Source organism: Garra rufa, chromosome 14, assembly GCF_049309525.1.
Source record: "Garra rufa chromosome 14, GarRuf1.0, whole genome shotgun sequence".
Lineage (NCBI taxonomy): Eukaryota > Metazoa > Chordata > Actinopteri > Cypriniformes > Cyprinidae > Garra > Garra rufa.
The window spans coordinates 37,921,094-37,937,542 of record NC_133374.1 but is presented as its reverse complement, the minus strand read 5'-3'; the positions used below and the strand labels follow the sequence as shown (position 1 = coordinate 37,937,542).

At 37.3% G+C, this 16,449-nt stretch overlaps 1 protein-coding gene across 2 annotated transcripts in view; it reads right to left on the bottom strand.

The window, feature by feature from the left end:
- LOC141285181 (NACHT, LRR and PYD domains-containing protein 1a) overlaps window positions 1–16,449 on the bottom strand; it is a 44,505-nt gene that overhangs the window by 2,355 nt on the left and 25,701 nt on the right. For both annotated transcript variants that reach the window (XM_073818227.1, XM_073818228.1), the window contains exons 10-14: window positions 6,838–6,981; window positions 6,629–6,764; window positions 2,841–2,888; window positions 1,892–1,972; window positions 1,524–1,811 (exon numbers count right to left, since the gene is read on the bottom strand). In XM_073818227.1, coding sequence (XP_073674328.1) covers window positions 1,524–1,811; window positions 1,892–1,972; window positions 2,841–2,888; window positions 6,629–6,764; window positions 6,838–6,981 — 697 coding nt within the window. The remainder of the gene's footprint in view (window positions 1–1,523; window positions 1,812–1,891; window positions 1,973–2,840; window positions 2,889–6,628; window positions 6,765–6,837; window positions 6,982–16,449) is intronic.

Genomic DNA, 16,449 nt, shown 5'->3' with positions numbered 1-16,449 from the left:
TTAGAGTGCATATACATTTTTTGAGCATGTGTGTTCCCTGGGATCGAACCCATGACTGCAAATCGTACCACCAATTGAGATAAAAGGGTACGATGCATTCATTTGAAAGTGTCCTGTAGGGCTGCAACAACTAATCAATAAAATCGACTATTATTGATAATAAAAATCATCGACAACGATTCTCATTATGGATTAATGGGATCCGCCCACAGTGCATGTTCAACTTCAGAGGCTCATGTTAAATTACAGCACTGAATGTCGCATTTCTATGGACAAAATTAATCTAAAAATAGTGGAGGAACAGAATGAGATGCTGCAGGAGAGTTACGTGATCCAAGCTGCTCAAAACATCAGAATTCCTTATTTTAAACTAATAGAGTGATGGCTTGCCCTGTGAGGCACTTTGACAGATCCGTTTGCATCCTCAGCATGAAAACTTTCAGTTTACGGTCATATCCTTTTCTGTAAATGTCAAAAATTCACATGAGCATTTCCATTTTTGCATAAAAGTCCATCCTGACAGTCTGTGTTAAGTTTAAATCTTTACTGAATGAGTGTCAGACAGCCGGAGCACAGAGAGGGAGACAATACTCAGCGCAAAAACATTAATAGTGCTGAAACATCTGTCGCTGAATGTTAAATTTAGGTTTAAAAGACAAGAGTAGGAAGTTAGGAACTGTAAAGGGATAACAGCGTGTAATTATCTGATATATAAACATCAGACGCTTCATAGCTGCCTTTTATATACAGAAATAACAGTAAACGTGACTTTGATCAGTAAATGCGTGTTCCTGCAGAACATTCCTCTCACCTGTTGGTGAACACTGAGTTTGTTTTCATTCGTCTTTATTATCTCTATTAGCCTGTTCTTTTCATTTTTAATGTAGAGATTTAAACTTTGTTCACTATACGCAGTGTTTAACACATTTAATAAAACAAATGATGTAAGGTGTTTAACAAATGATGTAGGTTTGTGCCACTGCTGCTCTACATTAACAGTATTGGTGATTACCAAAATCATTTTTTAGCTTTCTGTATTGGTTAGTCCTCCAATATGCATTAGCTTTTTAGTAACAGTAGGCTATTTCTAATGCTATAATTATTGCGGTTATCTTTGAAAAAAAATAGTGTTTTTCTTCAGATATTTGTCTTTTCTCTTTATTACGACCGGTGGTCTAATAAATTAAGAACTGTTTTCATAACATTCACTTGGCATGTTTGTTAGAAGGACATTGGGCAGGATGTGGAATATTTTGATTTTTGTCAATAAAATAAAAAAATGGGTATTTAAGCCAATTAATCGAAAACATAATCGACCAACTAATCGATTAATCGAAATAATCGTTAGTTGCAGCCCTAGGGTCCTGTTGATGATAGGGGTGCAAATGTAGTAAATGCTCCAATGGGTCATATTTCAGGGATTTGACAATGACCTATATGGGCGTATTAGTTGAAGGACACATTGTTCATCAGTCACACTGACGTCTCAGGGCATCCCTCCTACAACACAGCACAGAACTCACCGTCCAGCACAGCAATGACCTCATTGGGCACGTCATCGTTGTCCTTCAAACATTTGTGGAGTTCCTGAATTCCCGCTTTTCCCTTGGGCTGCCGTCGTCTCCAGCGCTCCAGCATGTTGAACTTGAGCATGGTCACGCTCTCCTCGGCGACCTCCAGCTCCTCCAGATCCTGTTTGCTGAGGCCCAGACAGCTGATGGCCACCACCTTCCACTCCTTCCCCATGCGTTTGGCCACCAGCATCAGCTGCTGGTCCGTCAGGTCCGGAGCCGCGGACGTCGCATTACAGTCTGAGGACAAACCAGCATTCCAGTCAACATATAATCAGGACAAATCCTGTAATTGGGAATCACAGCCGTCATGAACTTACCGGGCTCATCGATGCCGCGAGCTTTCTTAATGTGTTTGTGACAGAGCTCTTCCTCTGATGTGCTGCTGTGTCTCTTTTTGCCTGTAGATGACGAGAACACAAAATAGCCATCATTCCTAAATATTCTGACAATGTGATGAATAGACAAACAAACCTATAAGTTCACATCACTCTGGTTCTCTTGACAAAAACCCAGTTAAAAATAAACTCAGTGATCAAGAAGTTTTTATATATTTTGTGCATCATAATAATCTTAACACAACACAAGTCTAAATACAATCATCAGAAGTAAAAATCTAATCGTAGGCTATGAACACTCTTACAAAAAAGTTTATTCAAGTGTGCTATTAGTATATTTCTTTTAAAATAAAAATGGGAAAGTATAGTATACTCACTAAATTAAGTAGTTTAATCCATGTATTATACTTTTTTACAATTCCCTTGAAAGGGGTAGTTCACTTTCAGAACAAAAATTTACAGATAATTTATTCACAACCTTGTCATCCAAGATGTTCATGTCTTTCTTTCTTTAGTCATAAGGAAATAATTTTTTTTAACTACATTTGTTTTTCTATATGGCTGTGGGGACAAGCAGATTTTTTATTTTTTGGTGCTTGGAATTCAATATAATTAATCGGAAAAACTAATTTCACCACACTGATGACTCAAGAAGGCGTAAGTGTTCAAATATCGTACTCTTTTATTTTAAAATAAGTGTTTTTGAAGTAATATTGATATTGAATATTGAATAGCAATAAATATTAATATTGAAATATTTCTGCAAAGGCTAGAGACAGAAAAGAATTACCCTAATGTACTTTATGTCTTAGAATAAAACATGAAAATATCCTGAGTTTTTTTTATAACTTTAAGGAATTAAAGAATTAAAAAAAAAGCAACTGGTTTCTGAGTTTGGGCCTACAAAACAGAACAGCAATGCACCACATACCTTTAGATGGTTTTCTGGAGGTTTCATCAATATGATGTACACAGTCTCCTGTAAAAGATTTCAAATTAAATGTATTGTTCTTTATAAACACAGGTCGTTCTCAGAAAATGGTGTCTCCATGTCTTACTGTTACAAATAAGATCTTATAATTTACATACAGCTTTAGTTTAAGGACCAGTTCTCACTAATAACTATGACTTTTGCCTCGGCAAACTCCCAATGTGCTGCTTATTAATAATTAGTAAGGTAGTTGTTTAGGTTATGGAGTGGATTTACGGGGCTCTGTTATGTTTTTTCACTTTTTGAATTTTAGCCAGTGTGTGGTGTATATGTTTGGGCATAAAAAACATCTACAAAGTTACAAATCTCAAAGTCCACTCCAAAGGGAGATATTTCGTTTTTAAAAAATCCCTTTTCAAGAACTACAACAAATGGCTCCTTTGGACTACAGCGTTTGTTTTCCGGATGCTATGAGGTCACAACGAGGTCCTTTAGAATATCATGCCTACGGAAATTACAATCGTTGGCGGATGGGGAGGGACGAGGGGGATTCGCCTAACTTTAGCGATGAAGCATGGACAGTCGCTTCTAGGATGCTTCAGCGAACCACAGGGCGGCTTGAATAAACGCAAGCATTGACTAAATTGTCCGCAAACTGCTCCGGTAGCCATGCTGCAAAAATGGTATCTGTGAAGATTTCCAGTCAGGATTTAGACCAAATCATAGTACTGAGACTGTTCTTATTAGAGTTACAAATGACCTGCATTTATCAACCGATCGTGGTTGCATCTCTCTATTAGTGCTACTGGAACTTAGTGCTGCGTTTGACAGTATTGACCACAACATTCTTTTGAATAGACTTATTATGTTGGCATTTGTGGAAGTGCATTGGCATGGTTCAAATCGTACTTGTCTGACCGCCATCAGATCGTGGCAATAAATGAAGAGGTATCATTTAAATCGCAAGTGCAGTATGGAGTACCTCAAGGCTCAGTACTAGGGCCATTACTTTTTACACTTTATATGTTACCCTTGGGAGATATCATCAGGAAACATGGTGTTAGCTTTCACTGTTATGCTGATTATACTCAACTTTATATTTCTTCACGGCCCGGCGAAACATACCAATTTGAAAAACTAACAAAATGCATAGCTGATATAAAAAACTGGATTACGAGTAACATCTTACTGCTAAATTCTGAAAAAAAAAAACCCAGAAGTGTTAATTATTGGACCTAAAACCTCTGCATATAATAACCTAAAACACTGTCTAATACTCGATGACTGCTCTGTCAATTTTTCTTCTTCAGTTAGGAACCTTTTCATTCGAAAGCCACATTTCTAGCATTTGCAAAACCACATTTTTTCATCTCAAAAATAAATAGAAATTATGACCCATGCTCCAGTTGGTCCAAACTGCAGCAGCAAGAGTTCTTACTAGAACCAGAAAGTATGACCATATTAGCCCGGTTCTGTCAACACTGCACTGCCTCCCTATTAAACATCGTATAGATTTTAAAATCCTGCTAATTACTTATAAAGCCCTCAATGGTTCAGCTCCTCAGTACTTGAGCGAGCTCCTATCGCATTATAGTCCCACATGTGCGCTGCGTTCTCAAAACTCTAGCAATTTGAGAATACCTAGAATATCAAAATCAACTGCGGGCGGCAGATCTTTTTCTTATTTAGCGCCTAAACTCTGGAACAATCTACAGTTGTGGCCAAACGTTTTGAGAATGACACAAATATTAGTTTTCACAAAGTTTGCTGCTCAACTGCTTTTAGATCTTTGTTTCAGTTGTTTCTGTGATGTACTGAAATATAATTACAAGCACTTCATACGTTTCAAAGGCTTTTATCGACAATTACATGACATTTATGCAAAGAGTCAGTATTTGCAGTGTTGGCCCTTCTTTTTCAGGACCTCTGCAATTGGACTGGGCATGCTCTCAATCAACTTCTGGCCCAAATCCTGACTGATAGCAACCCATTCTTTCATAATCACTTCTTGGAGTTTGTCAGAATTAGTGGGTTTTTGTTTGTCCACCTGCCTCTTGAGGATTGACCACAAGTTCTCAATGGGATTAAGATCTGGGGAGTTTCCAGGCCATGGACCCAAAATGTCAACGTTTTGGTCCCCGAGCCACTTAGTTATCACTTTTGCCTTATGGCACGGTGCTCCATCGTGCTGGAAAATGCATTGTTCTTCACCAAACTGTTGTTGGATTGTTGGAAGAAGTTGCTGTTGGAGGGTGTTTTGGTACCATTCTTTATTCATGGCTGTGTTTTGGGGCAAAATTGTGAGTGAGCCCACTCCCTTGGATGAGAAGCAACCCCACACATGAATGGTCTCAGGATGCTTTACTGTTGGCATGACACAGGACTGATGGTAGCGCTCACCTTTTCTTCTCCAGACAAGCCTTTTTCCAGATGCCCCAAACAATCGGAAAGAGGCTTCATCGGAATCTAGAATAAGGGCATCTCTTTAACCTGGCCTACACTTAACACTGTTAAAAGTTAAAATCTGTTAAAAGATTGTTAGGCTGCATTAATTAGGTCAACCGGAACTGGGAACACTTCCCATAAGACTGATGTACTCGTTGCATCAAAAAAGAATGGCATCTATGCTAACATTAGTCTGTTGTGTTCTTTTTCTGAGATCAGATTCAGTCCGTACCAAGCCCAGATGGTGGATCAACACTTAGAGACGATCTCTACAGCCCTGAATGTCAGCGGAGACCACATCAACTAGATGAGCCCCAGAGACGGATCATCAGTAAAGAACTCCTCACCTAGATGGCCATTGGCGCAAGACCACAGGAACCAGATGAGTCCTTTGCAAATCTGACTTTGCTGCAACATGGAACTTTTGCACCATTGACACTATTGTCCTATTTAATACTGTAAAGTTGCTTTGACACAACCTGTATTGTTAAAAGCACTGTATAAATAAATGTGATTGATTGATATAGAGGGTCGAAACACACGCGGAGCTGCAGCTGATGTAAACACAAGCACTGACTCGAGTGAAGATCATCTGTGTCCGTGTTGGAGCCGCGTCATAGACGTGTGCAGTGTGTGGTAAGAGATTTATTCATCATATAGTGTAGATAGCTTCACTAGCCTTATGCTGGAGCTGGTTTGGGGCATGTAAATAATTAAATAAATGAGCGCAATGATGATAATATCATTATTTAAGCGTATTATTTAAACACCCTCCATGCATCCTAGATGTAAATGACTTCCTGCTTTCAGAAGAATGCAGTCAGAGTTATATTAAAAATATAGTGCCTCCGGTGGAGTCAATAAAAGCCTCCTTTAGCGATCTGATCTAGCTTGCGTAGTTGTACAGGGAACTTGCTGCTTTGTGAAGGGGCGTGGCAGGACTGAAACGCCATCTAAGCTGTTGGCCAATCGCAAAGCAGTGGACATTTGGTTTGTCGGAAGGCGGACCTTCATCAAACCCGGAACTAATCGAGCCATTCGTGTCAGCCTGGGGAGAAAGCTATTGTAATAATGTAAATTATGTGAAAAATAATGTTTTTCGAACCACCAAGCATGAGAGGATGTTTCAGCGCACCCCAAAACAAAATAAAGACTTTGTAAAAGAGCATAATAGGACCGCTTTAAGAGATCTAAAATCATAGAGAGTTTAACACTTGGCCTATGAAAAAAATGCATTAACGGGAAATATGATTTTATTAATGTTTAGCAGTAACATTTCAAATAAAGTTACTAAAAATAACACTTTTGGTGCGCCGCAGGTGTTTGTGTTCATTGTGCCGTACCCTCTCTGATGGTAGCCGTCCATACAGTGTGACCCGACTCAGCCTCAGTCAGGGACAGTTTGAAAGGAGGACTCTCCTCAAAGAAGACCTCGAAGTATCCCTTCACCTCCACGATGACGGGAGAGAAGAGCATGTCCTACAGACACACACACATTATAAACTGCACATCAGAGTGACGGAGCTGTGATCTCTGTGTGTGTCTGCAGTACCTCTGGTGTGATGTGCCCCATGGGTTCGCTGATGAGACGGTATCTCCTGTTCTCCTCCAGCATGCATGTAGGCGGCTTGTCCACATGTATGTACTTCTTGTTGTTCTTACAGTTGTTCGCTCGTCGAACGGCCCTCCTGATGTCCTGCAAAACATGGCATCAGCAATGAGGGAGCAGTAATTCTGAAGAACATCTATCAGATTTAACTCTACAAACTCCAAACTCCAAAGTCCAGATCTGCTAACAACATGCTAATCATGCTAACATCATGTTAGCGACATTCTAATCATGCTAGCAACACACCAGTAACATGCTAATCATGTTAGAAACATGCTAGAAAAATGCAAACCATGTTAAAAACACGATGACAACATGCTAATCAGGCTAGAAATGTTAATAACTTGCTAATCATGTTAGAAACATGCTATAAAAATGCTAATCATGCTAACAACAATCATGCTAATCATGTTAGAAACACGCTAGAAAAATTCAAACCATGTTAAAAACACGCTGAAAACATGCTAATCAGGCTAGAAATGTTAATAACTTGCTAATCATGTTTGAAACATGTTATAAAAATGCTAATCATGCTAACAACACACTAGTTACATGCTAATCATGTTAGAAACACGCTAGAAAAATTCAAACCATGTTAAAAACACACTGAAAACATGCTAATCAGGCTAGAAACATGTTAATAACTTGCTAATCATGTTAGAAACATGCTATAAAAATGCAAATAATGCTAACAACACGCTAGTAACATACTAATCATGTTAGAAACATGCTATAAAAATGCAAACCATGTTAAAAACACACTGAAAACATGCTAATCAGGCTAGAAACATGCTGACAACATGCTAATCAGGCTAGAAACATGTTAATAACTTGCTAATCATGTTAGAAACATGCTATAAAAATGCTAATAATGCTAACAACACGCTAGCAACATGCTAATCATGTTAGAAACATGCTAGAAAAATGCAAAGCATATTAAAACACACTGAAAACATGCTAATCAGGCTAGAAACATGTTAATAACTTGCTAATCATGTTAGAAACATGCTATAAAAATGCAAACCATGTTAAAAACACACTGAAAACATGCTAATCAGGCTAGAAACATGCTGACAACATGCTAATCAGGCTAGAAACATGTTAATAACTTGCTAATCATGTTAGAAACATGCTATAAAAATGCTAATCATGCTAACAACACGCTAGCAACATGCTAATCATGTTAGAAACATGCTAGAAAAATGCAAACCATATTAAAAACACACTGAAAACATGCTAATCAGGCTAGAAACATGTTAATAACTTGCTAATCATGTTAGAAACATGCTATAAAAATGCAAACCATGTTAAAAACACACTGAAAACATGCTAATCAGGCTAGAAACATGTTAATAACTTGCTAATCATGTTAGAAACATGCTATAAAAATGCTAATCATGCTAACAACACGCTAGTAACATGCTAATCATGTTAGAAACATGCTAGAAAAATGCAAACCATGTTAAAAACACACTGAAAACATGCTAATCAGGCTAGAAACATGTTAATAACTTGTTAATCATGTTAGAAACATGCTATAAAAATGCTAATCATGCTAACAACAATCATGCTAATCATGTTAGAAAAATGCTAGAAAAATTCAAACCATGTTAAAAACACGCTGAAAACATGCTAATCAGGCTAGAAATGTTAATAACTTGCTAATCATGTTTGAAACATGTTATAAAAATGATAATCATGCTAACAACACACTAGTTCCATGCTAATCATGTTAGAAACACGCTAGAAAAATGCAAACTATGTTAAAAACACGCTGACAAAATGCTAATCAGACTAGAAACATGTTAATAACTTGCTAATCATGTTAGAAACATGCTATAAAAATGCTAATCATGCTAACAACAATCATGCTAATCATGTTAGAAAAATGCTAGAAAAATTCAAACCATGTTAAAAACACGCTGAAAACATGCTAACCAGGCTAGAAATGTTAATAACTTGCTAATCATGTTTGAAACATGTTAGAAAAATGATAATCATGCTAACAACACACTAGTTCCATGCTAATCATGTTAGAAACACGCTAGAAAAATTCAAACCATGTTAAAAACACGCTGAAAACATGCTAATCAGGCTAGAAATGTTAATAACTTGCTAATCATGTTTGAAACATGTTATAAAAATGATAATCATGCTAACAACACACTAGTTCCATGCTAATCATGTTAGAAACACGCTAGAAAAATGCAAAGCATGTTGAAAACACGCTGACAAAATGCTAATCAGGCTAGAAACATGTTAATGACTTGCTAATCATGTTAGAAACATGATAGAAAAATTCAAACCATGTTAAAAACACACTGAAAACATGCCAATCAGGATAGAAACATGCTAACAACATGCCAATCATGCTAGCAACAAGTTACTAACTTATTAATCATGGTAGTAATGCTAGCAACATGCTAATCATGCTATCAAGATTCTAATCATGCAAGCTACATGCTAGTAAAATGTTAATCATGCTAGAAACATGAGAGTGCCTTGCCAATCAGGCTAGAAACATGGTAGCAACATGTTCATGCTAACATGCTAGAAACATGTTAACAACATGATAATGAGGTTAGAAACATGCTAACAACATGCTAATCAGTTAGATTTGGACAAAACCAAACAAATCCAACCAGTTTTAAGCAGAACTGCCATCCTCTCTGTGATTTCTATGACAGTGTTATTGAACTGAATTGAGTTTAATAATGACACTATTGTCATCTGGAGAGCAGCTGCAATTGAATTTGCTGTAATTGAGTTTTGCAACATTAATATTGTCATTTTCCAGTTTATTTCTGTGAAGCTGATTTGAAACTATCCATATTGCATTAAGTGCTTTAGAAATAAACGTGACTTGGGTTTGGCCTTGAGTTTGCAACTGGTCAACAAGTATGTGCACATAAAAGTATGCAATGATTTTTATTGAAAGTAAAACATTGTTTTAATCAATATTTTGATTAAAATATGCAAATCAACAATCCATGTAAGTACAATTAAAATAATATTTTAGTCATGTTATTTGTGACCCTAGTCTTAAGTAGCACGGGTATATTTGTAGCAATAGCCAACAATGCACACTATGAGTCAAAATTATCATTTTTTCTTTTATGCCAAAAATCGTTAGGATATTAACTAAAGTTCATGTTCCATGAAGATATTTTGTAAATTTCCTACCGTAAACTGACTTGTGACTGGTTTTGTGGTCCAGGGTCACGTACGTGATTTTCAATTCATTTTAGAAGACCGTTTAAGAAAAAGGTTTATTTTCATGATTTTAATTAATGAGCAGATCAATATTTATTAATAGTCACTTAACCATCTTACTAGGAGTTTAGTAAAATGGTTTTATGTTAGTAAAAATACACCTTTGTGACACAGGAATTTAAAACAGACCTGGGCAGACATAAAGTAAAGCAACTTTTCATGATACCTTCTGGTACTTTTTTTGTTATTTTGAGCTTGACAGACCCAGTCCCCTTTGATTATATGCACAGTAGAAGCCAGGACATTCTTAATAGAAGTCATATTCATTTGGAAGGACATAAGGGTAAGTACTGTAAATGAAGAACAATTGCAATTTTGGCCAAAGGTGATTTAAAGCATTCTGTGAGTTTTTTGGACTGACTGAAACTGAAACTGAAACTGACAGTGTGATCTAGGATGCACTGAAACCGCTATGTGGGTGTGCTGACCACAGGATGTCACTTTGTGTGTGAATTTGATGAGTAAACCCACAGCAGAAGGCAAAGATGAGCCCCTGTCCAAAGATAAACTGCCCACAAACTGTTGTAGCACATCCGATGATGAGTGAATGTTAATAAATGACTTATCAGCTTCATTCAGCAGTTTTGTCCTGTGTTACACTGGTGAGTACCTAACCAGAAATTATGGCTTTGAGTCAGGGGCTGAAATTTCTGACGTACAATTCTGATGTACTTTTTTTTTTTTTGGGCACAATGCAAAAAGCTACAGTAAATGACCTTTTCAAATAGTTTTCTGCATATTAAAAAAATTGGCAATGTTTATATTTTTGACACCTGGAAAGTGACAACATTTGGAGAAGCTATTTTCTCATATAGTTCATGAATAGTCTGACGATCAATTGTTTTAAATGTTAAGCATCTCTGTTCACTATTTGGTGTCAAAGAGATAGTTCACAGGTTTAGGACGAGTTTGTTTGTTTATCAGGGCCCATAATCACAAAACATCTTAAGGCTAAAAGTAGCTCATAACTTGCCGATGTGTGGCAATCCTAAATTCATCAAGTGTTTTAGCACTAAAACTAGCTGTTAAATCTGTGAAATGTAGTGAAAAGTTCTCCTAAGTCACTAAGAACAAATCTATCCAGTCTGCTGAATAAAACAATACAAACCATCACAGAAATTCTAATTGTTTCCACTAGAAATACCATTACAAACCATCCACTTTTAACCATCAAAACCATTAAAAATGGTTTCCTGTAGTGTGTTTTGGGACATATTTCATTAGGATTTATTGGTTTTAACAAGCCAACAATAGAAGGTGACCAATTACCAATAGAGATCAACAGCCATTAAACCCAGTACAATTCCCATTATAACCAGTAAAACCATTACAAATTCTGTGATGGTTTCTATAGTCTTTTTTTTTTTCAGCAGGGCTGAAACGACCGCTGCCGGCAATCTGCCTTGGAACGGAAATATTTTAGAAACACACTGCATTTATTTGCATCTTTTTGGGTTTTGGAGGTTATCCCAACTCTAAATTTTCCCTTGATTATATCCTTGTTTTATTAACAAGTAAGGCAAGAAATAACAGCTGTTCTTGCATCCAGTTTTTTTTTTGTTTTTTTTTTTGCATGTCTTATGATCAGCCATGATTATTCTAATTAAAAGGCTGTTTATAATCATATCCGCTGATTGTTTATGAGAAGCACATATGTAAGAGGCTGACAATTAGCTGAACATTTACTTGTTTAATTAGTGAATTTAATTTAGTTTAATTACAGAATTGTACGAATGTGACATTCCATCACTTTCTCACCAATGGATAGCCTGGAAAAATCCAGACCCTAATCTTTTAAATTCAAATTGTGCTCTCACGAGACCTCTGGATTTCCAGGGTAGGGTGCAGTCAGAATGAGAGTGCAAACAGCTGATAAATATGTGACCCTGGACCACAAAACCAGTCTTAAGTCGCTGGGGTATATTTGTAGCAATAGCCAAAAATACATTGCATGGGTCAAAATTATTGATTTTTTTCTTTTATGCCAAAAATCATTAGGAAATTAAGTAAAGATCATGTTCCATGAAGATTTTTTGTAAAAGTCCTACTATAAATATATCAAAATTTAATTTTTGATTAGTAATATGCATTGTTAAGAACTTAATTTGGACAACTTTAAAGGTGATTTTCTCAGTATTTAGATTTTTTTGCATCTTCAGATTCCAGATTTTCAAACAGATGTACAGGTCCTTTTCAAAAAATTAGCATATTGTGATGAAGTTCATTATTTTCTGTAATGTACTGATAAACATTAGACTTTCATATATTTTAGATTCATTACACACAACTGAAGTAGTTCAAGTCTTTTATTGTTTTAATATTGATGATTTTGGCATACAGCTCATGAAAACCCAAAATTCCTATCTCAAAAAATTAGCATATTTCATCCGACCAATAAAAGAAAAGTGTTTATAATACAAAAAAAGTCAACCTTCAAATAATTATGTTCAGTTATGCACTCAATACTTGGTCGGGAATCCTTTTGCAGAAATGACTGCTTCAATGCGGCGTGGCATGGAGGCAATCAGCCTGTGGCACTGCTGAGGTGTTATGGAGGCCCAGGATGCTTCGATAGCGGCCTTAAGCTCATCCAGAGTGTTGGGTCTTGCGTCTCTCAACTTTCTCTTCACAATATCCCACAGATTCTCTATGGGCTTCAGGTCAGGAGAGTTGGCAGGCCAATTGAGCACAGTAATACCATGGTCAGTAAACCATTTACCAGTGGTTTTGGCCCTGTGAGCAGGTGCCAGGTCGTGCTGAAAAATGAAATCTTCATCTCCATAAAGCTTTTCAGCAGATGGAAGCATGAAGTGCTCCAAAATCTCCTGATAGCTAGCTGCATTGACCCTGCCCTTGATAAAACACAGTGGACCAACACCAGCAGCTGACATGGCACCCCAGACCATCACTGACTGTGGGTACTTGACACTGGACTTCAGGCATTTTGGCATTTCCAGACTCTGGCACCTTGATTTACGAATGACATGCAAAATTTGCTTTCATCCGAAAAAAATACTTTGGACCACTGAGCAACAGTCCAGTGCTGCTTCTCTGTAGCCCAGGTCAGGCGCTTCTGCCGCTGTTTCTGGTTCAAAAGTGGCTTGACCTGGGGATGTATCTACTCCAGACTCAGTCCACTGCTTCCGCAGGTCCCTCAAGGTCTGGAATCGGTCCTTCTCCACAATCTTCCTCAGGGTCCGGTCACCTCTTCTCGTTGTGCAGCGTTTTCTGCCACACTTTTTCCTTCCCACAGACTTCCCACTGAGGTGCCTTGATACAGCACTCTGGGAACAGCCTATTCGTTCAGAAATTTCTTTCTGTGTCTTACCCTCTTGCTTGAGGGTGTCAATGATGGCCTTCTGGACAGCAGTCAGGTCGGCAGTCTTACCCATGATTGCGGTTTTGAGTAATGAACCAGGCTGGGAGTTTTTAAAAGCCTCAGGAATCTTTTGCAGGTGTTTAGAGTTAATTAGTTGATTCAGATGATTAGGTTAATAGCTCGTTTAGAGAACCTTTTCATGATATGTAAATTTTTTGAGATAGGAATTTTGGGTTTTCATGAGCTGTATGCCAAAATCATCAATATTAAAACAATAAAAGGCTTGAACTACTTCAGTTATGTTGTAATGAATCTAAAATATATGAAAGTCTAATGTTTATCAGTACATTACAGAAAATAATGAACTTTATCACAATATGCTAATTTTTTGAAAAGGACCTGTATTGTCCTATCCTAACAAACCATACATCAATAGAAAGCTTATTTATTGAGCTTTCATATGATGCATCTCAGTTTTGAAAAATTTAACCTTATGACTGGTTTTGTGGTCCAGGGTCACATATAATCCATAATAACACTTCCTCCAGTGAAAAAATTTCCTGTTGTCTTTCAAACCAAAATCCAGCCACATATTTGTTTAGTGCCGTTTTAACTTTGTAAACGGTGCGTGATCTGTGCAGATTTCTCTCCTGATTTATCCACTTGTTCAGATTTGTTCATGTCTGTGCTTCTTTGTCCATTCACTCAATGGTCCTCAAGCACCCAGTCTTATTAGGACTTTGGGTCAACTGGGAGAAAAGCAAGCTCTCCCCCATGAGTCTGTGGAGTTGGACTTGCTCACCATGACAGCACGCCTCTTAGAGCATTGTGCTTGGTCAATGCTGAGATTCTTACGTTTTTCCAAACAAAAGACAGTGGTCCCACTGAAATACTTTCAGAGGCTCTTTGGGCATATGACCATCACCTGCCTAGAGTTGTTGACTGTGCTACTAGCCTTGCAGCGTTTTCATCCTCTGGTTCAGGGCAAGTGTGTAAGCCCAAGATGGAAAACACAGCAATCTTAGCATACGTCAACAACTAGGGATTTGTCCCTGCAAGTCACTCATGTTCCGGGCGACCCCAATCATGCAGCGACACACTCTCACAAGTTACACTCTTTGGAGAAAAGAGACTCTCTCCTTCTGCCACAACTCTGAACTTTCCTCATCACAAACCTGAATGAATGGATGCACACAGCTCCTTTATATCTGTAGTATGGGGAAGTGGCATGCGATTTCAACATGAAAATTCTCACTGGCCTTTTCTGAATACTCAGAAGTGAATGCTACTCCCAATAATGACCCTCTAGTGTCACTCATTCGACACAATGTATCTGTTCCCTCCATCGGGTAACATTAGTAACTGAGTTGACATGTTTCGTCAAGAGGGCTCGAAATTAAGATTTTTAATTGGTAGCACTGGTGCTCCCAATTTCAAAAAGTTTGGAGCACCAAAACGGGACGCGATCACGACTCTCCCGAATTCTCTCTGTACAAACATACAGCTTCTCAAGATGTCAAACCTCTGGGGTCGTAGACCACACCGGTGCAGTCAGTTTTTTTTTGTTTTTTTTTTGATGACCGCAAAAAGAAACTAAAAATGCTCATTTTTGATTGTATAGATAGGAATAAGTATGTGAAACAAAACAATGTGCTTTTGTAAAATAAAAAAAATAAACAGGGTGTGCTCTCTGCCATCTTGGTCTCTGTCACCACTCTTCACAAACATATAAATAAAACAACCTGAATCTCAGCAAACACTTGCCTTACAAACATGGTTTGAACACTGAACCGGTTCAAGGAATGAAAACAAAAACTGGAAACAAATGAAATTTTGACAGGAACAGAACCAGAAACAGAAACGAAATCCAATTTTATAGTTCCAAACAGAATCGAAAATGTAAAATTGCCATTAACCGGTTAATAACATTATTTTTACACTCCATTTATTATTTGAAATTTGCTGTCAACCAATCTTGAATTCAAGTAGTATGCAAATGAGCATCCAACAAGTGAAATGCCCACACTCATCAGTCGCAATGGCAATACCCTGGCGTTAGTTTATCCAAGGTGCATATTTTTGTGACATTGCAGCCTGTTTATATCAAAATAAAATACAGTTAAAGAAACATTTAAAAAGTTACACTGCTCCGTTGTACAATCTGTTGCATTCAGTGTGACCACCGCCTCAAAGCTGATATGAAGGATGATGTTTTTCAGTGATGCAATTTAAGTACAAAACTATTGGATAATAAATAATACTTTAGCATCCAGATATGCCGCGAATATGGAAACATTTGGATTCGTGCCGAATGAGACAGAATTGTTTTTGGACTGATGTTTTAATAGCCTAAACACATAGTCTTTACTCCAGAGGTTTTGTTGTGGAGAGAAGGAAACTAATAACTGTTTATAATATTTCTAAACATTTAGCTTCTCCAGCATTTTAGCCTACATTATTTCGGAATGTAAAAATAAAATGTGATGTGAGTCTACACGACTTGCTTTTTTCCCTCTTAAAACCCAATTTTATACAAGTAGTGTATTTTTAAACAATGCATCAAACATTTTTAAATATCTTGAAAAAATACTTTTTATCCTCACGATTGGGAGAGGATAAGGAGACCAGGAAATAAACACAAACAGTCTTTAATATCCAAACAGGGGTTATACAGGGCAGGCAGGAACACACATGTAGCACAGACACTGACATTCATAACCAGATGAGAAACAAAAGGCAGACTACACTTTAAATACAAGACTTAACGAGAGACACCTGTAATCAATGAGACAATCAACAAGAGGGAGAAACTTGGTCACAGGGAGCACATGGGGAGAAAAACAAACACAAAGACAGTCCATGAATGTGACAATACTTAATTTCTTGTTAACAGATTTTTTTTTTGTTTGTTTAGTAGCCTACATTTGGCTAAAATCTAGAAAAGATGATGCTGTATTGGCTGT